We start from the raw sequence: 27,223 nt of genomic DNA on the forward strand, positions 1-27,223 counted from the left end.
GCGGACGACCAATCAACGTAGGGGATTCACAATCGGTCCCTCCTCCTCGCTCTGCCCATTGCCCCACTGACTGTCCATCAAGGAGTCGTCGACTGACGGTAGCACGGAACACAGCCAGCACAGCCTTTCTCCTTTCTCATTGGCCCAATAGCCGTCCGTCAAATTGCCTTCAACGAATCGCAGTGCAGAATTATACCAGCCCCGCCTTCCCCCCCATAGTTGACGTCCGTCAAGGATGGATTGTCCAATCGGAGTGGAGGACGAAGGAAGCCTCACCCACAGATTGGGGTTCACTGATTGACGATAAAGGAAAATTACTGCAGAAAATGCGGGAGATACTCCGTCGATCGGACCCCTTCAGTTAGATAACATTTCATACAAATTCTCTTTCCGAAGACGCTGCCAGACCAGGAGAATGCTTTCAGCAGTGAACAGAAATCACCCAATCAGGGCACGGTTGTCTGGGGCCACGCCCATTTGATGGCCATCATGGATTAACGTGTTCAGCCGACCACCCCGGCAACCCACTGCCATGTGACATCAAATCGTTCAATCGGCGGGTGCCTTCTCCCGGAAATAGATAGACTAAACAACCGATTGGACGCGGTATCTCCGACATTCAGCCAATTGGAAAATGACTAGAAGGGACCAGTCACCAGGTTCGCCGCCGGATGCGGTCGTCATGGGAACGCCCAGATTGACAGGTGTGAATTCCGGGGCTGATAGCTCGGCAAACTAATACAAAGAAGTACCGGCATTTGTGAGTCTTCCAAATTAAAAAAAAAGTTATAATATGCTTTTCATATACTAAAGATTATGCATTAGCATAATCAGCGAGTTTGCCCAGGCATTCCCTGTCATCTGGTGGTGGAGGAGATTCTGTCCGCCTACTGCACCCTTCTCGCTTGCAGACTGCAGTGATGCCCTTTTCCCGAGCTCCGACATCCGAAAGGAGAAGGCATTTCTAATAAATTGGATTAGCGGACAGACAGGGAAAGTTCGCCCCCCGGGGTGATGGGGTCTTGCATATATTGACTGGAAGATTGTGAAGATAGACATTACATTAAACAGCAAGTTCTAGACTCTGCAGAGATACGGCCGTGTGTTTGGTCCCAAGCCTTCTTTATTAACTTGCATGGTATCTTTTCGGACCTACTATCGGGCAGGAGGTACAGAAGGCTGAAGTCTCACACCGTCAGGTTCAAGAACAGCTACTTCCCTTCAACCGTTTTGTTCTTGAACCAAGTTGCACAACCCTAATCACCACCTCAGTGTCGCAACACCATGAGCACTTCAGACTAAAAATTGACTTTTTTGTTTTATTTGTGTCAGTTCTTGGAAAATTGAGTATAATTTATGTTCTTCTTCTGAATGCTGCTTTTCTGATGCCATGTGTCTGAAAGTAAGTTTTTCATTGCACCTGTGCATATGACAATAAACTCGACTTTCTCCATTAACAGATACATTGGTCTCCTTCAGATTTCCGGACTCTGTTTTCTTATAAAAATGCTCTATATGATAATAAACACAGAAAATGCTGGAGGTATTCAGTAGGCCAGGCAACATCTGTGGAGACTGAGAGGCTGATTTAGATTGATTTATTTATCGCATGTACATCAAAACATACAATGAAATATGTTGTTTGTGTTAAGAATGAACACATGCTACACATTCTGGTGCCAGCATAACATGCCTACCATGTTCAGCATAGAAATCTACAGCACATTACAGACCCTTCGGTCCACAATGTTGTGCCAACCATGTAACCTACTCCAGAATCTGCCAAGAATTTCCCTCCCACATAGCCCTCTATTTTTCTAAGCTCCATGTACCTATCTAAGATTCTCTTAAAAGACCCTATTGTATCCGCCTCCACCACTGTCACTGGCAGTTGATTCCACACACCCACTGCTCTCTGTGTAAAAAACTTACCTGACATCCCCCTTGTACCTACTTCCAAGCACCTTAAAACTATGCCCCCTCGTGTTAGCCATTTCAGCCTTGGGAAAAAGCCTCTGGATATCCACATGATCAATGCCTCTCATCATCTTATACACCTCTATCAGGTCACCTCTCATCCCTCGTTGCTACAAGGAGAAAAGGCCAAGTTCACTCAACCTATTCTCATAAGGCATGCTCCCCAATCCGGGCAACATCCTTGTAAATATCCTTTGCACCCTTTCTATAGTTTCCACTTCCATCCTGTACTGAGGTGACCAGAACTGAACACAGTACTCCAAGTGGGGTCTAACTAAGATTAGTTGTAACATTACCTCAGGGCTCTTGAACTCAATCCCACGGTTGATGAAGGCTAACAGACCATACACCTTCTTAACAACAATGTCAACAACAAAACTAAACAATAGCAAAACAACCCCCCTTTTCCCCCCACCCACTTACTCTCTCTCACACACACACACACACACGCCTCCAACCCCAAGGCAGGCCACGTCTGGGCCTTCGACCTTCAGACATGGGGCATCCAACAGCCAGTCCTTGGCCTGGGATGGTGTGAACAACCAATCACAGTATTCAAAGAGGAAATAACCCGTAGAGGTGTAGGACTGTAGCCCTGCAGAAGGATCTCGGACTGAAACACCAACTGTTTATTCATTTCATAGATGCTGCTTGACCTCCCGATTTCCTCCAGCATTTTGTGTGTTGCTTTAGTGGGACTTTTGTACGAGGAGCCAGACATGTTGAATGATCTCCTCCAGTGCCTACCCTTTCTCATGTTTAAAGTCCTGGTGTTTCAGGCTCATGATATTTCCTCAAATCTCTACTCCATATTAGAGCTGCCAAGCCTTCTACATTGAAGACCAATTCCTCGGGCATTATTGTCATTGAAGACTTTTCTTTAATCGATTATGAGAATACTGGAGAATGGATGATGCTGTGGTGCTGAAAGTCAGAGACTGTCCTGAGAGCATGCATTTTATGTTCATTTTCTTAACCTAAGTTTAATATGTTAGCTAAAATCTGGGGGGTGGGGTGGGAAAAAGGTTTGACTGGATGGCAAGGTTAAATTCAGAAGTTCTGCATTAATATATAGATGGAGATGGCGACACTAGCTACATCCTCACCTGAATTTCTCCAGCCCCTTCATAACTTAATGAAATTTGCTTCCTGAGGCCCTCACCATCCAGGGCATGCTCTCTTCTCACTGCCGCCATTGGAAAGGAGGTACTGGAGCCTTAGACCCCACACAACCAGGTCAGGAACAGTTACAGTATTAATTGATTGATTGGAATTGATTGTGAACTTCAGGAAGAGGAAATTGAGGTAACACACACACCAGTCCTGATTGAGGGATCAGCAGAGGAAAGGGTGAGCAGTTTCAAGTTCCTGGGCGTCAACATCTCTGAAGGTCTACCCTGGGCCCAACATATTGATGCAATTACAAAGAAGGCATGATGGTGACTACATTTCATTAAGAGTTTGAGGAGGCTAGGTATGTCCCCAAAGACTAGTAAATTTCTACAGATGTACCGTGGAGAGCATTCTAACTGGTTGCATCTGGTATGGAGGGGCCAGCGCACAAGATCAGAAAAAATTGCGTAAATTTGCACACTCAGTCAGGCACATCATGGAAACTAGCCTCCCCAGCGTCGAGGATATGTTAATACCCTTCCTCCACCATTGATGCTGCCCTCACCTGCACCTTCTCCATTTCCCAAACATCATCTTCCTGTTGCTTTAACAGTGATAGAGTTCCTCTTGTCTTTACCTACCTCCTCAGAAGCCTCCACATTCAACATATCATTCTCTGCAACTTGTGCCATCTTCAATGGGATCCCACCATCAAACATATCTTTACCTCTCCACCTCTCTGCAGGGATCACTCACTTTGTGATTTCCTTGTCCATTTGCCCCACCCCAATAATCTCCCTGCTGATATTTATCCCTGCAAGTTGTTCAGGTGCTCCACCTCCTTTCAGGGCCCCAAACAGTCCTTCCAGGTGAGACAGCACTTCACCTGTGAATCTGCTGCGGTAATCTATTTTGTCCGGTGCTCCCGATGCAGCCTCCTCTACATTGGTGAGACCTATTGTAAATCGGGGGACCACATCGTCCAGTACCACTGCTCTATCCACCAAAAGCAGATCCTCCCCAGTGGCTAAACAGTTTAATTCTGATTCTCATTCCCATTCCGACATGTTAGTCTATGGCTTCCTCTTGTGCCAAGAAGAAGTCACCCTCAGGCTGCAGGAACACCACCTTATATTCGGTCGGGGTAGTCTCCGACCTGATGGCAGAAATATTGATTTCTTCTTCTGGTAAACAAAAATTTCCCTACTCCCTCCCCTCTTCTTTTCCCCACTCTGGCCTCTTACCTCTTCTCACTTGCCCATAACCTCCCCTTTCTCCTACCCTATTAGATTCCATCCTCTCCAGCCCTTTACCTTTCCCATCAACCTGGCTTCATCTACTACCATCCAGCTTGTCTTCCACCCCCACACCTTTTTATTCCGGCATCTTCCCCCTTCCTTTCCAGTCCAGAAGAAGAATCTCGGCCTGAAGCATTGTCCATAGATGCTGCCTGACCTTCTGAGTTCCACCAGCATTGTGTGTGTTGCTCTGTATCTTCAAAAGGCGATGCCTCAAAAAGGCGGCACCCATCTTTAGGGATCCCCATCACCCAGGATACGCCCCCTTCTCATCGCTGCCATCAAGGAGGAGGTACAGGAGTCAGAAGACACTCATTGAACATTTTAGAAACAGCTTCTTCCTCACTGCCATCATATTCCTGAATGGACTTTGAGTCCGTGTACACCACCTTTTTTGCTCTCTTTTTGCACTAGTTATTGATGTTTTAAATATATATATATATATAAAATGGTAATTTATAGTTTTATTATTATGTATTGCAATGTACTGCTGCTGCAAAACAACAAATTTCACAAGATACACCAGTGATATTAAACCTGATTCTTCAACCATTAGGCTCCTGAACCAGTGTGTATAACTTTACTCTGCTCAACACTGAACTGATTCCACAACTATTGGACTCGCTTTCAAGGGCTCGACCACTCATGTTCTCCATAATTTGTTATTTTTTGCACAATTTGTCTGGCATGTTGGTTGTTTGTCAGCCTCTGTGTGTAGCTTTTCATTGATTCAATTGTATTTCTTTACTTCTCTATGAATGCCTACAAGAAAACAAATGTTAAGATAGTATATGGTTACGTACTTTGATAATAGTAATAAATTTACTTTAAACTTTGAAAGCCCTTCTGAAATGCAGGTATACTGTACACATTCTAGTACTGGGGATGTTGCACTGACACTTGAAAGCATTTCAGTGACAAGGTGGGAATTCATATAGACATGGAAAATGTAACAGTGGCTAGAAATGGACCCACAGAACTTCAACATCAAAAGCCAGAAAAAAAACCTCAACAGCTGCATAGATAGGAACCTATTTTTATAGGTTTAATATATAAAAGCACACCTGAATAATCAATGTATTTAGTTGATTGCAGGGGCTCATACCCCTGTAGCGTAGCTCTTAATTTAGTTACGACACACAAAGCGCTGGAGGTGCTCAGCAGGTCGGGCAGCATCTATGGAGGGAAATGGACAGTCAATTTGGGTTGACACTAGGAAGCCTGAAGGGTCTCAAACTGATACATTGACTGTCTATTTAATCTCCACAGATGCCATCCTGTTGAGTTCCTCCAGTGTCTTGCAGGTTGCTCCAGGTTCCAGCATCTGCTGTCTCTTGTGTCTCCGTTTTAATTTAGTTGCATCTTTCTCCTGTGCTGTAGTTGTATCTTGTCCCCAAGACTTCCATTCCAACTGGTTTACTGTTAATAAATCGGGAGCTATAAGACCACAGTTTGAGTTGTGCCTGTTTGTGGCCAGCCTTCTTATCATTCGAGCATGACAAATGCTGGCATAAAACTGTGAGCAGACACTCATCTACAGGAAACCTAAATCTTAAATAATGATTACAAACCGTTGCGAAGTGCCAGGGGACTAGATATTATGTGATCAAACCTCCAGACATATGTCCACCAAGGACTGCCAACTCTGCTGGACACTTCCCTTATTTAAAGGGCCAGCACTTTGAAATGGAGTAACAACAATACATATATGCAAGTTTAAAACTGTGACCAGGGTTGGGGCAGCAAGTTTAGGGCCATCAGTAGTGGGCTACCTAAAAAGGTGACTTGACTAGTACGATTAATGAAATCAGATGCCTGGAAGGATGGCCTTGGAGAATGGAGCAGGTTTGATCTGGAGCTCTTTGGATTCTGTTGAATGTGTCAGTGTTTATTAGAATGGGTGATTAATGAAGGAATGGGACTTGCCAGATGCAGCAGGATAAAACATTTTTTCCTCAAAATCACAAACGTAATTTTAAATTTATTTCCTTTTAATTTAATTGTTTACCTTTCCCAGAAGGAATTCGGCCAGCCTGTATTTTTTTTCCCAGAAATGAGATTCCCACATGAATCATGGTATCAGACAGAGATACGGCACAGAAACAAGCCTTCGGCCAGTCGAATCTGTAGAGACCATCCACCTGCAACTGTCCTGTGATTAGGCTAGTATTAAATAGGTGGGTTGTTGGACAGTGCGGCATGTTGGGCTGGAAGGGGTTTGTTCTGCATTCTTATCTAAAAATAAATAAAGACATTAATCCTACGTTCACAGGAACTCCCTCCTCCATCCCAGATTCTAACCCTCGCACTAGGGCCAATGAAAATTAACTGATAAACACAATTTTTTGGTCACAGGAAGAACGTGCAGACTCCACACAGCCAGCACCCGATATTAGGATTGAACCTGGGTCTCCAGGGTTATGAAGCAGCAGGTTTACCTACCACACCACTTTGCCACCACAAGTTTTTGGAGCCAAAGAATGCAAACATAACCATGCAGAATCATCAGAACATTGTGGAACACATGGAATGACAACTATTGATGGAGATCGTTCAGCCCATTGCGTTTATACTGGGCTATGCTCTTAACATTCACTGTAACACCTTTGGGAAGGGCATTGTTGAGCGAATTTTCATTGCCCTTTCCAGAAGCATAATGCAAATCATAACAATTCACTGCACGAACAATTATCTTAAATCGTTTTCCTATACTTACTGCTACAGTATTTCATTGTATTGAATACCTTTATGCACCTCTGATAAATGGAGAGATTTTATATTTTAGTGCCCCATTATCTCAAGTGCCAAGTTATGATCACAGGTACAGGATTGTAGCTGGACTGCACTTTGAGGATGTCCACACAATATAAAGGAAAAAGCAAGTACAAATGTTATGAAAGTTCCCAGGATAGAGAACAATTTACCAATTGATCTATTGATCTCATGGGCTTTAATCTTCTGGATCAGCCTACCATGAGACCTTTGTTGAAATCTTTTTCAAAAGTCCATATATACATTGCCCTGCCCTCATTAATTACCTTCAAGGCATGACTTCCCTTGCACAAAGCCATGCTGACCAACCCTGATAAAACCTCACTTTTCTAGATGCGAATACATTCTCTGCCAAGCATCATCAACAATAATTTCTCTGATGGAAGGCTCACCAGCCTATAAAGTCATGGTTTGTCTCGACTGCCCTTGTTAATCAGAGGACAACATTGGCTGTTCTCTAGTCCTCTGGGACCTTGCTCGTTAATGATGACATAAAGATCTCTGTCAACACCCCCTGCAATTTCCTCACTTACCTCTCTCAATAACCTGGGATAGTTGACAACAGGGCCTAGGGGCTTAACCACCTTAATGCCCTTTAAGTGCCCCAACACCTCTTCCTTGATTTCAACATGCTCCAGAATATCATCCCTCCTGATCTTGCTACCCTCCATGTCCTTCTGAAGTTGGAACGATCATTGAAACCAGTTTTGAAAAAGGAAAAAAAAATCAGCTTCAGGACACATTGGATTTGGAAATCTATTGAATTTATAATTAAGGTGGGAGGGAAGAGCGGTGAAGTACATTAAGCCAGATTTCCAGCATCTGCATTTTTCTTTTTGCTTTGCGACTTCCGGCATGTGAGCTTAATGTGAGTTGTAGGTCTTGAACCATATATCAGCTGTATGAATGGATAATCAAGACTCCTGAAATAATACAACAATTTTTTTCCCAAATATTTATTTATTTTCCCCTCAATGGTCATAAACAAATAGTTGCATCTTATGAAATAAAACAGTGAATCATTCAACATAACTAAACCATAAACAGTATATAATCTGGCAGTAATACAGAAAAAAAATTCGGTACTGTATACCTGGGAAGTGGAGGCTCTGTGTACAGACAATTGTTTCATTGCAGAGTGACATATTACTACACCTAATGAACCACTAACTGCACTCCATTTGTGTGTGTGTGAATGGAGATATTACATTCTTCAACTACTAAGATTCACCAAACAGCATAGCTAGTAAACTTATTTGGCCGCTGTCACTAGATTTCAAACTGGCTTTGTAAAATATTGAACTGAACACTTACCAGGCAACTGTTGCAAAAAACAGCCTGAGTCATGTTCAACTTAGCACTAATATTCTAACCAGAAGCCTGCATCAGGAATCGCAGAGTAGTGACTGTAAACTGTGGTGCCTGACAAAGCAATTCTTGAGATTACAACCCAGTTATCGTTGTAAATATGGTACAGTGAGTGAAACAGGTACATAACAACTTCCTGTTGGGTTGAAGATGTTGTGTCCTAAGGAAGGATGTTGTTTCTGTCAGATTTGTATGATATGTTTGAATATTTTATCTTCTATTGTTGCTCAAAGCAAGCTACAAGCATGAGAGACTAACTATAGTTAGTGCTCCCTAGTAGAGGCATGAATGTTCATTTCTTAAAAAAAAACTGCAGCATACAATTTTATATATAGTTTTAAAAAATAGTTTGTGTTAACTGCCTAGAATTCCAACAGGAAATATATTATATTTCAGTAAACAGTTACAATTCACGTCAAACTGTCTCTCATGACAAAGTTTTGAACGGAGGATTTAGTTTCTATTTAGAAACCTCCGCCCTGGTTTTACAATATAAAGACAGTTTTATTTATTACATAATTATTATGTACATAAGTGCAACTAGATCTGTTATACATATCCGTACATTACATTACCAGGACCAGGATCAGGACCAGGATCAGTTAGTTCAGCTGCATTTCAACTCTCAGATAGTGACAACACTCCTGAAAACAACAAACCCTTCGACGGACACAAACCAATCTGTTCCTTGGGTGAGAATGTCAAAAATATTCAAACAGTATCAATTTTATACCATCTGACAGTACACAGTTGGCGAAAGGCCAATATCTGCAGATCAAATGGTTCTTTTTATCAGTTGGAAAAAAACAGAAGTATAAAGACAAGTTACCTAACATTAAAAGTTTAAAAAAAATACACAGATCTACACAAGTACACATGTATCCTGCCATTATTGTGACATGATTATTTCATGTTAAGGATCAACTTACGTGTGTTAAAATATTAGTTAGGCAATACATTTTGTTACAAGTTTGAGTCTGAGGCCTTAGAAAACTAAGTGCGCTGGATAAGTGCTGTGGCCACAAGTGGTGCTCACTTATCATAGTGCAACAAGCTTTTAAGCTGAGTGCACCATTTCATAACAGAAAATATTGCTATAGCATCAGAAATCTGTAGAAAACTTTGTCCTTCTACAGAAAAACAGAAAAAGAAATATGATGGATATTGAGAATAAATGTGACTTTAAAAATAGCTCATAAATGTTATTATGATGTTAGCATTGAACTACGACAACTGTTCACCTGCACTGTTCTTCTGAAAGTTTCGTAGTGACATAGTTTCTTATCTGTTAATGGTATGTTTTACCACTATAAAATGCAGGTCTAGTTGACTTGGTAATGGACTGAGCTCTGCATGTATAGTATAAGAGCAGGATTTTAAAAAAATGTTACTACTACTATTAATCCTCAATAAAAGTTTCAAGAAAACAAAATCATTACATGTTATCTTTAGTATTAATTCTACTATAAAACCATTAACATTTCATATCATAAAACCAATCTTGTAAAAAGGTAAACCTATTATGAAAATGGAATATATACTTTGAACACAATAGAGATTCTGATCAAACTATTAACTAACTTCTAAGCATTATAATGGATGGACTTATCTATGATCTTCTAAGACTTTAAAAAGAATTCTTTAAATATAAACTATAATTAAAAAAAGAAAATTACCAAGCTATAGGTTTTTGTGTTTGCTATGTTCTGATGACTTTATGTAGTTACTGATTGATTTAACAGTATTTAGATTGTATGGTAGAATTCAAGGTTACATTAGGGTTCTGAGCCAACCTTAGTATATATCCTTGTTTTGTTTCTGTGTTGAGATATTACAACATAAATTTTGTGAAACAGTGTTTATGTCAATGTTACTTCTAAACCTTATATTAGAGTCACAATCACATTGTGACTTGCAGAATGAAAAAATAATCAAATTTACAGTTTTATGATGTAATTTGTTTGAAAGGATGAGAGAATCACCAGCCCCCATTCTTGATATTAGTGAGAAACTAGAGTGTATTTGGGAAGAGCCTTTTCTTAGAAAAAGAATAATTATTTTTTAAAAAATTAATTCTTCTTGTTGTGTACTTCAACTATACTTTCTTTGAATTGTGCCAGCTAATTCAGTCTCCATCATTAACATGAGAAAACACAAAATGCAATTTTGGTAAAACTTACACTTTGCACATATTTGTGAATAATTGCCCCCACCCTCTTTACTTTAGGCACTGTTACATAAATCATGTACTAGATTATAAGTGACTTTATAATACCGTGCATCTTTTGGAGTTGGAAGAATCTTTGGTAATGCAGAAAATATGGTGGCCAAAATTATTATCGCTGCAGTGAAACTGACCTGCTGTTTCCACAATCAATTGCTTTTGCAGCCAGTCGCACCGACTGAAGTTCCACTGTGCAAACCCAAAAGACAACTGCAGGACTGGCAGTGGGAACTTCACTTATGACATGATTCTTCAAGCTTTGAAACAAGCTGCCTCAGTAAATTAAACCAACTTCTCAGTGTAGGAACTACATATCCAAAAATGACTGCAATGCACTGGAAAGACGTCCTTTCACGATTTGCTCATATTACCACAACAAGGCATCAAGAGCATCAGCAATCAATATACAATAAGCTTTGGCAAGTCATTATGTCTGTGCAATATTTCAGATTAATATAAGAACCTTGGAGTTATTTCATAATTCACATCTATAAGATTTAGTTTACTTAATAGTCTTTTTTTTAGAAAATAAAAACTGATCATCATTGATCAAATGCTATTTTTCCCAGTAATTAATTAGGCTATTAAAAGGTTTAAAACCCCATTTTTTTTTGCACTGAAACCCTCAGAGTTTTGTGTACTGTTTGTATAAATGTCCATGGGGATTCTTCCAACTCAGCAGGTGCTGTTTTTTGTATACCATGATATCAGACAACAAATTATTAACAATAGAACCACATCACACTCTTTACAGAATGTAATGGTTTAACAGCTTCACAAAATGAGACATCAGAAATTAGATTACCATTGCCTAGATTGTAATATTTATCTTAAGTGCTAGTTATTTACAGGATATATGAATATTAAATATGTGCCTGAAATCATCTATATCCTTAAATTTGATAATGCATTTCCCATCAAGATCTTGTATTCTTGCTTAATCTAAATAGAATGTGTCTTAATTTAGTTAGCATGCTGGCTGTGGTAAGCCCAATATGGATGCAGGTGGGGAGTGAAGAGGGTAGTATTTACAGTAAGCTTGTTCGTGAGTTTCCATAGAGATGTCCTGGGAATTCAATAGCTTCGGGTTCACTATTTCAGCATGATCTGTTAGGAATACAGAAAAAAGGGATTTAGTGAGGCTTAAGGTAATGCAGACACAGGGAAGAGGACAGGATCTATAATAATTGGAATGACATATAAATTCCTAAATAACTGGCGCGACAGCATCAAACGACACATGCAGGTTGCTATGGAAACCACACATGCATACAAATGTGCACAGATCGTTATTCTCATCAGGGATTTATAAACTACTTAATGGCACCTTTGTCCAGCGCTGTAATTGTCTAAATCTCAAACTGGACAGTGTTAAACCTTAAACCTGCTGAACCGAGGAATGAACTAATTCCATGGGTCTAAACATGAAGATCCAATCTGTTGGACCTTTGGTTTTGCCAATATAGCTCAGTACCAAGTAACGCAAGAAGCATCAGAGTAGCGTACTCATCCCAATACATCATGGCATACCACCCCCACCAAAGGTAGTATTTACAGGAAGTGCTGCCCCAACAAGGGAACATCTATCATCAAAGATCCCCACCACCCAGGCCATACCATCCTCTCATAGCTCCCACTGAGCAGGAGATACTGAAGCCAGATGTCCGACACCACCAAGTTCAAGAACAGCTACTTCCCTTTTAACTATTTGGTTCCTGAACCAACCAGCATAACCCTAGTCACTACCTCAATATAGCGACACTTTGGACTAAAATGGGCTTTATTTTTTGGGTTACTTGTGTCAGTTCTTGTAGAAATCGAGTCTAATTTATGTTTAATAGAAATCTATCCAGCAAATACTCTTAAGTACTTGACGTTAAGTACCTATGATGCTGCTGCAAGTAAGATTTTTATTGTACCTGTATGTATATATACTTGTGCATCGGACAATAAACTCAACTTAGTCTTTTACAAGCAGCATTTCATTTCTCACTAGTACTTCGCTAACTCCAATTTAAACCCTAGCTACAGTGGACACATAAAGGTTATTGAAGTCAGCCATTTATGCTCAGCAGCACTAGAAACCCATCAAACTGATCACAATCTAATGAGAACACAACAAGAGGCAATATTTTGTTGCTTAATTAATTTAATTAAGTCTTAATTAACCCTCATCAGAACAGCAGACTGTAAGTGGCTGAGAGTCAACAAGTTTCAAATGCACAATGAAGCATTGCTGAAACTTAAAGATTGTTTGGCCTCACTGGCTAAGAACGATTAGCACCCATATCCCAACTGTGTCCCTATTTGTCAACGGAGCCGGGTTTTTGGATCTGAGTACCATTTTAGATGTGGCCCTGCTCCCTGCAGGTTTAGGAATGAGCCAGGAGCAACAGCTCTTATTCTACCAGGGTAACCTATGACCCAATAGTGTGAATATCAAGTTTTCCAATTTTAGGTAGCCCACCCCCACCAGCTCACTCATTCCTTTCCCTGTCTGGTCCTTCCATTTTTGTCCCCTTTCCAACCTCCTTCCTGGTTCCATTAACCCTCTACACACAGAGCAGACTTCCCCCTCCCTATTGGTTCTGCTTCTCTCTGCCCTACTAGTTCCCATTCTCACCTCCTTTACTTAACTGAGCCCAGCATTGGAAGGAAGTCTTTGTGTTTCTGCTTGTCTCCACCTTCACCCGCCCCTCCTTCAAACTACCTCTCATTTTCTCTCTTTGTTAGTCTCCATCCTCATTCACCTGCCTCTCTCTCCCACCTCCACCCTGGCCACCCTTCCCTAACTGACACAAACTGTCTGTCTTCTTACACCCCACCTCAGTCCACCAACTGCCTTGGACTCCAGTCTCACCACTCCCATCTCCCACCTCTACTCTTAGTCCTCATAAAGGGTGTCAAAGCAAAACACTGACATTATCTCCCCTTCACAGATGCTGCCCTACCCTCTGAGTTCCACCAGCAGATCACTGGTTGAGCCAGGTTTGGTTTGTCGGCCAGGAGGTGGTGATGTGAGAGAATCTCACTTCAGTTCAAACACTGGACTAGGCTTTTCACATGGAGGTCATATAATCAGAAAAACAAACTCACCTCTGTTATAAGTGAAGTTCTAACATTAAATCTTTAAATGACACCATGGCCAAAAGGGCTACCTTTTGGAAATGGGTGGCATAGAGATGTGCCAAAATGGCAATGAAAGGATGATCTATTTGAAGTATTTAGTGATCAAAGGTTCTCTCAGAATCAGTTTCAGGTTTATTATCACTGTCTTATATGACATGAAATTTGTTCTATTTGTTTTATTACAAAAGGGTGTTTAGAGAAAGGGAGTTAGCAAAGGACCTTAACTACTAGCAGAGGTTCAAGAAAATGTGATTATCTTTTTTCCTTGGAAAGTATGTGTGTTCAGTCAGTCAACTTGCCCAAAATCATCACAACTTTCAGTAGCACCTAAAGTGGTAAACTTGAGACGTACTCTTGCTACTAATCCAATGAGACTCTGAATGGAATAACTGACAGTGATTCTTTTGATTTAAGATTCCCAAATCTAGAGAGCATGTTCTAAAAAAATCTGCCTGATACCCCAGTTCCTTCTTGAGTATTGCATGCTGATGCTGAGGAAAACACTGATGTATCCTAACACTGGACAATCTGGATTTCTGGGTCAGAACATTCTTCACAAGATAAAGAGCCAGGCCATTTCTCATTCACCATGGAGTTCCAATGCAGCTGATAACTGTAACATGAAACTTGAAATACAAATGTCAAAGTATTAATGAGTGGTTTGATCTTGATCTCAATCCTTTGATCTTGACTTTAACGACTGTATTACATTTACAGATGAGTCTGGTGGAACATGTGCATCTAAACGAGCAGGGTGCTATCCCTAAATGCAAGTGGGATACTTTGGAGAAAAATTACTGGAATGGATACTCAAGCATAGCTCTTGATGTAGTCTAACTATCATTTTGGTCTTTGGCTTGTTCAGCTGGTAGAGACAATTGCCTTGAACTCAACTGATTCATTGCCCCTTTGACCACAAAACCCAGTAGGAACAGAAGATAAATAGGTGTAAGAGTTGGCCATGTGGTGTTCAGAGTATGCTGTGCTTTTCTTCCAGATCATTACTGATCATTGACTCAACATCTGCACTGCCTCCACTTCATACTCAGAATGGAACGGTGTCTCAGAAAGGCAGCGTCCGTTATTAAGCACCTTCAGCACGAAGGGCATGCCCTTTTCTCACTGTTACCATCAGGTAGGAGGTACAGAAGCCTGAAGGCACACACCCAGCGATTCAGGAACAGCTTCTTCCCCTCTGCCATCCAATTCCTAAATGGACATTGAATCTTCGGACACTACCTCACTTTTTTTTTAATATACAGTATTTCTGTTTTTTTAATGGATTCAATATACATAATTGATTTGCTTGTTTTATTTACTATTATTTGTTATTTTACTTATTAATTTTTTTTCTCTGCTAGATTATGTATTGTATTGAACTGCTGCTGCTAGGATAACAAATTTCACGTCACATGCCGGTGATAATAAACCCGATTCTGATTCTCATTCATCCCACCGCAGGAGCTCTACTTCTACAGTCCAGGACAACATCCCCTCTGTTCTCTCTGCATCCAGGAAACACCCCATGCATCATCCTAGAAACAACACTCCACCACACTGCTCGGCCTTCATCCAGGAAATACACCTGCCTGCACCCATGAATAATGCCTGTCAAGCCCTGTATGAATTTTGTAAAGTTCAGTGAAATCTCCTCTCATTTTTCTGAACCGGGGTTCCCAATCTTGGGTCCATGGACTCCTTGGTTAATAGTAGGGGTCCATGGCATTAAAAAAAGAGGTTGGGAACCCCTGTTCTAAACTCTTGAGAATACAATGTTAATAAGCTCAATCTCTCTTCACAAGACAAACCTGGAACACGTCTCGTGAAACTTTACTTTCTCTATGATAGGTATATCCTGTTTAGGCAATACAACAAGAAAATTGTACACAACTCTGCAGGTACGGGATCACCGAGACCCATGTAACCGAGGTAAGGCACCTTTATTCCTGTACTCAGACTCTCTTGTAAAGGCAAACAGGCCTGGTTCTGGTGTAGGATCTTTGGCTTGGAACATTAACTCTATCCTCTTCCCAAAGATGCGGCCTGGCCTGCTGTGCATTTCCAGCACTTTCAGTTTTTTATTTCTAACGTCCAGCATCTATATTTTTTCAATTTCCAACATATTGTTCATTTTCCTAATAAACTGCTGCACCCAAATACTGGTGTTCAGAGACTCATGTACAAGGGCCCCTTTGAACAACATTACCCAATCTGTCACCGTTTACACAACTGTTTTGCATCATCGTGGATCCCACATTTGTCCACGTTACACTGCATCTGCCATGTTCTTTCCCATTCATTCAACCTGTAAGACCATAAGACACAGAAGCAGAATTAGGCCAATTGACCCCTTAAGTCTGCTTCACGATTTGATCATGGCTGACTTATTTTCCCTCTCAACCCCAAGATTAGTAAGGTTGACAAATCCCCAAGGCCTGATGGGAACTATCCTAGGATACTGAGGGAAGCAAGGGAGGAGATTGCTGAGGCCTTGGTAGAGATCTTTGTGTCCTCTAGCCATTGCTAAGACCAGAGAATAGGGGTAGTCAGCATGGCCTTGTGAGGAAGAGATTGTATCTCACCATTTTGATTGAATCTTTTGAAGAAGAGAAGATGATTGATGAGGTTAGGGCAGTAGATGTTGTCTATATGCACTTTAATAAAGAATATGACAAGGTTCCTAATGGTAGGCGGTTCACAGTGGATTACTGGATACAAAATTGGCTTGGTCAGAGAAAATAGATGGTAGTGTAGAAGGGTGGTTTTCTTAACTAGCTCTCTGTAACTGGTGACATTTTGCCTGTAATAGATACCAATGATTTGGGTTGTCTGATTTGTAAGTTTGCAGATGAAGTGAAAAAAAATGTGTAGTTGTGGATAGTGAGGAAGGTTGTCAAAGAATACAGCAGGATATAGATACTATATCTACATCCCCTCAAAGCCCCTTTATAATGTTCACCTTATTCACAATCCCACTAAGTATTTATTGTATCAGCACAAACATGGAAACAGTGGAAATGGCCTACTTGGTTAAGTTTGAAAGCTCTGCAGAAGGATCAGCAGCTGTTTTTGATAGCACCTCAGTACAACAAAAAGTTGTTGCAGATATACAGTTCTATTCCTTAGGTCCTTAGAATATCCCACATCATTTCAAAGGGAACTGAGTTCTATCTCAGTGTTGCTGTTGTTGATAAGTGACAAACTCAGCAGACAATTCATACACAGCAAGATAAAGCAAGCACAACTGATCAGCCAATTTGGCTTAGTAATGCCGGCAATGGGATAAATTTAGGCCAAGAAATTAGGAAAACTGCTCTTAAATGATCTCAGGAATGCAAATATGGACTTGAGGGATAGGTCTAGATTTTGTTATTGGTTTCTTTGATGTGATGGTGAAACGTTTTAACCAAGATGACTAAGGTAATAAAAAAAACATCTTTTTGAAACACTTTAACCCCTGGGGAAAAAAAATATTCACCACTCAAAGGCCTCAGAAAGCGCTACCTTTCAATATTACTCTTTGACTATTTGACTACAAATTTAGGGTTCAAGGCACAACGTCAGTGACGTATGCTTATTTGTAAATTCTGATCTTATGTTATCTTCATTTCTTTATTAATATGAATTTAGATTAAAGAGCAAACATTTAACTGTTGCTTATGGTAGGAAAATATTACTTGTTACACTCAGAATACTTCAATATTCAATAATGTGATGCATCAAAATGCGATATTAAAATATTCAACTTCAGAAGTATTTGATGCTGCCACTACCTCCAGGCTTTTACCGATTGAAAACCTCAGCCCACATACAATTTCACGGGACTCAACAGATTTTTACACCTGTGTTGGGAGGCAGCAGTGAAGCTGAATGCATTAAATTACATTTCTAAAATTAATTCCCTGGAACGAATTGTAACTATGTGTGTGAACAAGTTATATTCTAGAAAGGTAAAAAAAAATGCTCCTTGTTTAGAGCTGATAAAACCCACACTATTTAACAAAAATGTAACTGGCGGTTGAGGAGTCTGTGCTGTTGGGATACAAATGTATCATTACACCAGGGGAGGTAGCGGGTGTAGACTAGGCACAGGTTATGCATGAGAGAAAAAGCTGGAAGTGTCAGTGGAGAGGGTGTTTTGAACGGGATAATCCAAAATAACCAGCTGCTGATGCTGGGCACCAGAAATACTAGGTTGTGTATCTGAAAGAAGGTTGATAGCTTCAACTTCTTAGGAGTGAACATCATTAACAGCCTGTCTTGGTTCGACCATGTCCAACCAACGCATTTGGCACAAGTGGCCTATCCTGTTGCTGTAAACTCTAAGCAATCAACAAGTCCAGATGCAAGGGGGGAAACAAAGAAGGGCATTTAAGTGGCAGAACCACTACTGGACTTGCATGTTACATCTTCGAAGTTAACACAGAGAAGAAAAATGTTTAATTGCAGATGGTGAAATGGGTCAGAAAAGTACCAAGGACAGGAGGTGCAAAGGACGGGAGGAGTTATATCACTTCTTGCTGCCTTGGTAAAGCAGCAAATATAATCAAAGACCCCACCTAACTCCATCATTCTCTCTTCTTCCCTCTCCAATCAGGCAGAAGATACGAAAGTGTTAAAGTATGTACCTTCAGGCTGAGGGACTACTTCCGTTCCACTGATATAAGATTAGGTTTCCTGACACAATAAGAGAGTTGTCCTCACAATCTCTATCCTAGTAAATTTGCACCTTACTATTTGCCTGAACTGTACTTTCTCTGTAAATGTAACACTTTACTGTGCATTCTGTTATTGCTTTGTACTGATGTGAAGAAATGATCTGTACGGATGGCATGCAAAGCCAAGTTTTTCTGCTCTACATCAGTACATGTCACAATAATAAACACATTTACAAATTCTATTTAGAAGAACTCTGAACTCAGTAAATGCTCCCCAAGAGCTGCAATGCTAATGCTTTGCTGAATTTAATGACTGGGCCTCATTAACATCCTCACAATCAGAGGGATATTCTGTTTGACCTTGAGCAAAAGCCCTGAGCTTATTCCCCAGTTCTTTTTCTTGATCATCTTTTAAGAAGCTTATCTCTCCTTTGCTGTACAAAGCTTTAACTTACATTAGAATATACCAAACATTCTATTGTTATTTAATTTCATAATATTAAGTTTCTTCAAATTACTGTTTGTCCCCCAAAGCATGCAAAGTTAGTTTCCTTTTATAATCCAGGATTAAATGAAAATATGTATTTTACTGTCAATTATGTTAAAGAAACATTTCAAACAAAATGGGTTCTAATGCAATTGATTCTTGTTCATGGGTTTCCTTAATTAGTTACGTTTATCATTTAAATATTCATCCCGTTCACCACTTTATTAACTACGGTTTGCCTCACACCATCTTCAAAATCCTACACCACAAAGTGCCAGTTGAAAATTAATCAAGCAATTCTAATCTTAAAAGTATCGAACTATTGAAAATACTTCATCTTTGCACCATAAGTTTGCCATGTTAATTTGTCCACATCTAGTCCTTGCATTCTCATTTTCAAATCAAAATATATTAGAAAGAACCCCCCCCCAGAATCAAATAAAAATTGATGAGTATTGATCGGGTGCATTCTTTGTTTCCCTCACTTTCTCAGGCTTACAATTAAACTGTAATGCCTAAATGAACCACTGGTTGTTCATAAAAACACCCCATCTGAATTTAGGATGGAAATACAAAGCTAAAGAAAGAAAGGAAGGTAAATGAATTCAACACTCAAAAATGCTGGAGGGACTCAGCAGGCTAGGCAGCATCTATGGAAAAGAGTAGACAATAGACAGTAGATGCAGGAGTAGGCCATTCGGCCCTTCAAGCCAGCACCGCCATTCACTGTGATCATGGCTGATCATCCACAATGAGTATCCAGTTCCTGCCTTATCCCCATAACCTTTGATTCCGCTATCTTTATCCATCTCTTTCTTGAAAGCATCCAGAGACTTGGCCTCCACAGCCTTCTGGGGCAGAGCATTCCATATATCCACCACTCTCTGGGTGAAAAAGTTTTTCCTCAACTCCGTTCTAAATGGCCTACTCCCAATTCTTAAACTGTGGCCTCTGGTTCTGGACTCACCCATCAGCGGGAACATGCTTCCTGCTTCCAGCGTGTCCAATCCCTTAATAATCTTATATGTTTCAATAAGATCCCCTGTCAGCCTTCTAAATTCCAGAGTATACAAGCCCAGTCGCTCCAATCTTTCAACAGTTGACGTTTCAGGCTGACACCCTTCAGTAGGACTGAGTCGACTGTACTCTTTTCCACTGATGTTGCCTGGTCTGCTGAGTTCCTCCAGCATTTTATGTGTGTTGCTTGGAATTCCAGCATCTGCAGATTTTCTCTTGTTTGTGAAGGTAAATGAATTACGCTTTTAGACCGTAATCTAACTATTTCCACTCTGGTACATGTCAACCTTTAATCATGACTTTTAGTGATCAGACTCCTGCAGTGCAATGCTCCTAAAATGATTCATGTATTTCACATCTCTCATACAACCTCAACTTTAAATGCTCTGTCTATTCACCAACTTCAGAAAACAAGCTTTGGACTCTATCTCTAAATTTCTCCTCCCGTAAGAAATGCTCTTCACCCTACAATCTGTCTAAACACCTCCCCTTACTTTACATACAGATTAGTTTTAGACTTATTTTGGGCCACCCTTTCAATCTACAAGTTCATGTTCAAGTATCATTCAACTATACATGAATCCGGGGCCAAGGTACGAAACACAATACTGACAGCACATAGCACATATGGCTACAATTTCAGAAAACATACAGTCACAAATTAAAAGAATACAGCCCAAGTCCGAGAGTCCTCCTTGTTCTTCTATCAAGTGAACACTGGGGGCAGCACAGAGCAAACACCAGAGGGCAACACTGAGCAAGCGTCGGAGAGCAACACTCAATCAGCATTGGAGGGCTGCACTGGGTGAATAATGGAAGAGCCAGCCTTCAATCCAGAACAGATTCCAATGTGCCCCCTGCTCCCTCCCACATGGCCTACAGCGTCTCCTCCCCCTGGTGACTGCAACAGGTGACTCTGCGGCTTAGACTTAGTCCTTGCCACAACCAAGGCAACGTAGCTCCCCTGCTGTTGGACCTGTCAATAAACCAGTTGACAGATCAATGAAAATAAAATTGCAAATATTCTCTGGATTTCCCAAAAACTATTTGGTTAAATTTTAGAGTACTTGTCTTAGCTCTTATTTCTGTTTCTACCTACAAATATTGTAGCATTTAAAAGGCATAAGGATTGGAAAGGTTTAGATGGATATGGGCAAAACAGGCAAATGGGCCAAGCTCAGGTAGGCAATTTGGTTGGCACAGACAGGTTGGGCCAAAGGATTTAGAGCACTCACACTGTTCTGCACACTCCTCACTCTTACTCAGTTCAGCAAGTGAACATGCCATGTGGAATATCTGCTTCTTGTTATTCCAAGCTGTCTAATTTAAGTTACATGATTATTTTACTTGGCAATCAATACCTAGTGTTTAAATAAAGCCAAGTTATTTTGATAAATTTGATTCTTTTAAATTAAAACAAGGCACTGAACTAGCTAATACATTCCTTTAAGACAGAGGAATCACAGCTTCTTCTAGGATGAAAAATGCTTTCAGTCACATTTGAAACCTTCTGGCAATCTGTAACATTACTCTTGACATGGATGTAAAACTAACCACAAAGACTGCTGCATGACAACATATTGAAATGATTACACATATTTTACTTTCTAATACTGTTCAAAATCTCTTAATTTACATGGGTTTTCTATCTCGTTGTTGTAGTTGAATTGCAAACCATTCCAGGTTTGGAGAAGAGACTTAATTTCCACCCCGAAAAACTGGGATAAGAGATTAGAAATTATTTCTAAACTACCTGACAACAGTTTACACTTATGAAGACTGGTGAGAAAATTTATTTGGTGGTATAAAGACAGCAAGTGAGAAAAATAATTGCAGAAAAAATTACCAAATCTCTCCAAATGCTTGTGAATAAATTGTACTAAGTGGGGTAGTACTTGCCTATGATGCCACCTATAACTTCCCAAGTGGTGACAACACAATCACCAAGGGATGAAAGGAAGTAACACAGAAACACTTCCATTATATCAGACTGGAACTACCATGTCCTCCCATAAGCTGCACAAAGTTTAAATTCAAAGTTCAAGAGTTTCCCCAACCTCAGCTCTTTCAGTGCTCCGAAACTGGCGGAGGACAGTTAATTCTGTGCAATTTATTTGTTGGTGCACCTATCAATGTTAGCCATTATGATCTATAGTGTCAACACAGTAAATCACAAATGTGGAAAATTCATGTGTCAACTCTAATTTAAGATCATGGTAATGGAAAAGAGATAGCAACTTCCCTAACTCAGTTAGAAAGGACATGAAGGAATGTAGAAATGAGTGATGAATGTTTCAAGACTTACTGTGATATCATGTTCCTGTTATAATGAACTTTAATTGATCTGCTGTGTACATTTGTTGAACCAGTACATGAGCATCTCTCACTAAGCTGTCTTTCCAAGAATTACAACTAAAGATTGGCATTGTAATGGCAAAGCGGTAAGAAAAATATTGATGAATGGAGAAACTTTGAAGCAGAACTACCAATAGTTTGTAAAACATGTGAACCGGATTTGAGAACATAGCAAAATACACCAGACGGAGGTATCAGTTACTCCTTAAGAATCTAAAATTATTTTTCAAATTTGTCAATATGTTTTCAAATACAAATCAAAGAAAACCTAACAGGTTATTAGTCACTTTTTGCCAAATGATGGTATCTTACTTCCACTTCAACTAACATATAAGCATTTATAAACCTTCATATGTAAAACTTCATATTAAACCCCGAACACTGAGCAAAATTAGGAACAACATTATTTAACTGTCAATACATTTTCCTGGTAGACTCTTCATAAATCTGTACTTTGAAATCACTCGTGTTGGGTGAAACTGCAGTATCCAGCAAGAACATTCACAGTTAGAACACAGATTATACATTGCATTGGCTATGGCTTTTAGTGCATGCAGCCTGTTATCAGGGATGAGAAGATTAGGTAAGGTCACACAGATTACCTTTTGACTAAAGTTAGTCATAAAATGTTATTCTCTAAGCATAAGTATAGAACAGAAATATTATGAACATGGCAAGCACAATAATAGCAGCTGTTAGCTGGATTGTTAAAAAAAAATGCAAAGCACATGTCTAGCCAGAATCACCATAGCATACCTTTCCCATGTGTCAGAAAGCAGCAGCTTAGGTAAGAACAGTGGCCCGAATTGAAGTCACGACAGATGAGCAAAGCTTCCACTCACTTGGATTAAGGATGGGGTATCAGCAGGTTGAACAGAAAGTTAGTTGAAAGAAGACATACCACAGGGGAATAGGGTAGGTCAGTATAACAAGCAAACAGTGCTAGGTTTAGTTTTGCATTGCAATGACAGAAAAAGGCAGTTTTAAAACACAAGACAAAGGAGACATTAAAGATGTAGATTAAGTTTTCTTTTCCACAATTTTCAACTTAATCTGTATTAAGCTTAAATGATCATAGTAGGTTGACTTAAAATGGTTGAAGCACCATTAACTTCTGTGATCAAGACCAAATACATTAAAAAAAATTTAAATTATGCATATATGAAAAAACTCTGCATCAGATACCCAAACATACTGCAATCCTTTGACAGCAAAATGCTTTGAATGAATGTAAATGTAATTGAAAAAAAAGTTAAGAGTAGATACTGAAAGTTAAGAATAAATACTGAAATCCTGAGCATATTAAAAGAGATTTTTAAAATCTCTTTTAATGCCATGTTGGTATCTATTTAAGTACACACAATGGGTGTGGTGTGAATGACGGGGAAGGGAACTATTTGCGATCCATTTCTCGGTATAATTACAATAATGATTGAGAGGCATTCTGGGCAAATGTAAGTGCTGAGCCCTAAATGAAGAACAGGAACATGCAAACCTTGAGCTGTTATATAAGCAATATAAAAGCTTTGAAGAAAGCAGTGCAACATTACAATCATGAATAAACGTGCAGGCAATTTCCTGGGGGGGGGGGCGCGGTCTGAAACAGCAAAATCCTAGGATTGTTAAATTTGAATTAAAAAAAAATAAAATCAAAGTACTTAAAGCTATTCAAAGATACTGCTTTGTGCTTTATCAGTATTTTCAACTGAACATAGTTAAATCAGTTCTACAAATACTCTGATGGCATCGTGATATGAATCAACAGGTTTTGCCCCTCATGGCTCTGGTAAAAATGTGAAGCACTAACAGTCTAATGACAGACACAAAAAATTCTGCAGATGCTGTAAATCTTGAGCAACACAAAATGCTGGAGGAACTCAGCAGGTCATGCAGCATCTATGGAGGGAAATAAGCACATGAAATTTCACAATGAAACCCTTCACCCGGACTCATGCCTTGGCCTGAAACATCAACTGTTTATTTCCCTCCAAGGGTGCTGCCTGACTTGCTGAGTTCCTCCAGCATTTTGAATATATGGCACTAAGTCTAACTAGACCACTGCAGTTCCAGGTTGCCAATGGCTTCGTTAAAATGCAAAATAATGAACTGGTGGAGGAAGTCAGCTGCACGGTCTTAAACCAAAATGTGGACTGTCCATTTGTCTTCATGACTGCTGCCTGACATGCTGAGTTCCTTCAGCAAACTGCTCTTTGTCTGCAGATTCCAGCATCTGCATTCTCTTGTGTCTCCCCATTTGATTAAAATATTTTTTTCCTCCCCTTTTCCTGTTACTTGTGTTAAACTAGCATTCTATTTCTATTACAGGGTATTACTATGAGGGCAGTATGTTTTAGCACAGTTTTCAAAAAAAAATCCAGCAATAAGAGAATTGTTTATTAACTACCCCATGGAAACACTTTGTTGTAGAAAGCATAAAGGACGACATGGTAGCATAGGGGTTAGCTCATCGTTTTACAGCACCAGCAACCCAGGCTCAGTTCCCGCCGCTGTCTGTGGGCTTCCTGCGGCATGCTCCGGTTTCCTCCCACATTCTGAAGACATACAGGTTAGTAGGTTAATTATTCACATGGGTGTAACTGGGCAACGAGGGCTCACTGGGCCGGAAGGGCCTGTACTGTGTTGTATCTCTAAATAAAAAATAAAGAGCATCACGTCACAGTAAATAAAATATGGAAATACAAGGACCCTCTCAAGTTGGAACTGCTTGTTCTGTAAGTGGCAACTACTTTATTGAAAAACATCCTTTTACATAATTTTGGATAACTGAGATAAAAGTATATTTCAGTTTCTTATCTAAGTTCACTGAAAACTACGTTGAGATTCCAAGAAAAATAGTTGTTATTGGTAACCAGTCATCCATGATAAGCAATAGCTTATGAAGAACACTACCACATTTCCTTTCAGATTACGTAGCCTAAACATGGTCTGTATTCTGAAAAAGGATTACTTCATTGGACTGGAACTCCTTCTCCTACCTCACTGCGCACAGCCTCTAACCCTCCCCACCAAAATGAGATCCTGAAACAGTTGTTAGAGGGAATAATTTTAAAAGAAACAAGTGCATTTATTGCTTTCACAATACACAGTTACTATTTATGCCAAATTGTAGGACTTCCCTAAAAGCATCAATACGATGACAATATTTTTAAAATCTATTTTAATGCCATGTTGGTATAATTGGGAGAGTAATGAGAGTTACAGGATTACTCTCCAGAAGCCAGTGTCAAGTCAATGGCCAAAACATTGAGTTATAAGGGTAGGAAATTGGAGAAGCAAACAAGGATGAAAGGAAAATTGGAAGAGGTCACATTGTGAGGTCTCAACAAAACAGTGTGGTTGGGACCTGTGTGGAACTGGAAATGATCTGTCTTCATGTGGTAAGCAGCAACTAACTACTGGAAACAAAGATAATTTTTTTTTTTTTTTTACACACCTTTGCTTAATTCTCCATATTAAACATGAAAAAGTAACGTTATAATGATAGTAAGACAAGAAATTTCAAAGTTTCATTCAGAATATCTTCTCCATGAATCATTACAGAAGAGAAAATGCAGCCCACTACTATGAAGAATGATATTTTGCTGCAATTATATATTCTACTGTTACAAAACCTTTAGTATGAGACCTCCTTAAGTTAAATAAAAAATGAAGAATCTGAATGTCAATAATGAGGTATCAATTATCCTAAGCTACCTGGCACTAAGTACACTAAAGGAGGCATTAGCTCCAAAAACTCTATGTGGGTACTGTTTAAAAGGTACATTCAATGATAAGTCTTCGCCAAATCAGGCAATGGTCTCAAAGATTTTGCATTTTAGTTTCTCTTTCATTTATTTATTTATTTATTTAATTTTATTTTTATTTGGATAAGGAATTCACAATTATCATGTACTTTTGGGAAGCTAAATCATTAAAATATTTAGGAATAACCCTGCCGAAGGATCTTTCAACACTGTCACAGGTAAATTATGCGCCATTAATCTCAGAGATAAAAGCAGATATGCATAGATGGAATCTGATCCCCTTTTTAAGTTTAAATTCAAGGATAAATACTATAAAAATGAATATTCTTCCTCGGTTATTATATCTTTTCCGTACTTTACCAGTGGAGGTGGATGATAATCAATTCAGGGAATGGGACAAATGGATTTCCCGCTTCATTTGGCAAGGAAGGAAACCTAGAATTCGATGTAACACCTTACAGTTAGGGAAGGAAAGAGGAGGTATGGTTCTTCCTTGCCGGAGAAATTATTTTTATGCCTCACAGCTAACCCCTCTGTTATATTGGTGTAATAGGGAATATAAGGCTAGATGGAAGGAAATAGAATTTGGATTAGTTGACAGTTTTCCTCTTCAGGCCTCAATAGCTGACATAGGATTGATGGCCCAGTTGGAAAAATTTAATAATGCTTGGATAAATCTTACATTAAAAGTATGGCAGAAAGTGGTTAATTCATGTGGAATTAATAACATGCTAAAACTCTTTAGATGGTGTGCATATGATACCGAATTCCTTCCCAACAGAGGAGATAAAAGATTTGAGCTATGGATAAAGAAAGGTCTTACAACCTACCTCTCATTTATAGATAAAAGAGTATTACAAAGTTTCCAAATCCTGCAGGACAAACATGGCCTAGAACATAATGACTTTTTTAGGTACCTTCAAATACGAAACTATGTTAACCAGAGTTGTAGATATACAGACCTATCAATAGTTTCTCTTTTAATGCTTAACAATCCTTCACTGAAATTTAATAAACATTTTGACAAAATTTCAGATGAAATATAGTTCAATGAATCAGGA

At 39.5% G+C, this 27,223-nt stretch overlaps 1 protein-coding gene across 11 annotated transcripts in view; it reads right to left on the reverse strand.

Moving 5' to 3' along the window:
* Nucleotides 1-8,106: 8,106 nt before the first annotated feature.
* Nucleotides 8,107-27,223, reverse strand: part of mbnl2 (muscleblind-like splicing regulator 2) — a 144,017-nt gene continuing 124,900 nt past the window's right edge. For 7 of the 11 annotated variants that reach the window (XM_063048427.1, XM_063048420.1, XM_063048422.1 and 4 more), the window contains one exon: nucleotides 8,107-11,859. In XM_063048427.1, the coding sequence (XP_062904497.1) occupies nucleotides 11,720-11,859 (140 nt within the window). In that variant the 3' untranslated portion in view covers nucleotides 8,107-11,719. The remainder of the gene's footprint in view (nucleotides 11,860-27,223) is intronic. The other 4 variants (XM_063048430.1, XM_063048429.1, XM_063048428.1 and 1 more) reach the window with 1 other exon arrangement.

This window comes from Mobula hypostoma, chromosome 5, assembly GCF_963921235.1.
Source record: "Mobula hypostoma chromosome 5, sMobHyp1.1, whole genome shotgun sequence".
NCBI lineage: Eukaryota > Metazoa > Chordata > Chondrichthyes > Myliobatiformes > Myliobatidae > Mobula > Mobula hypostoma.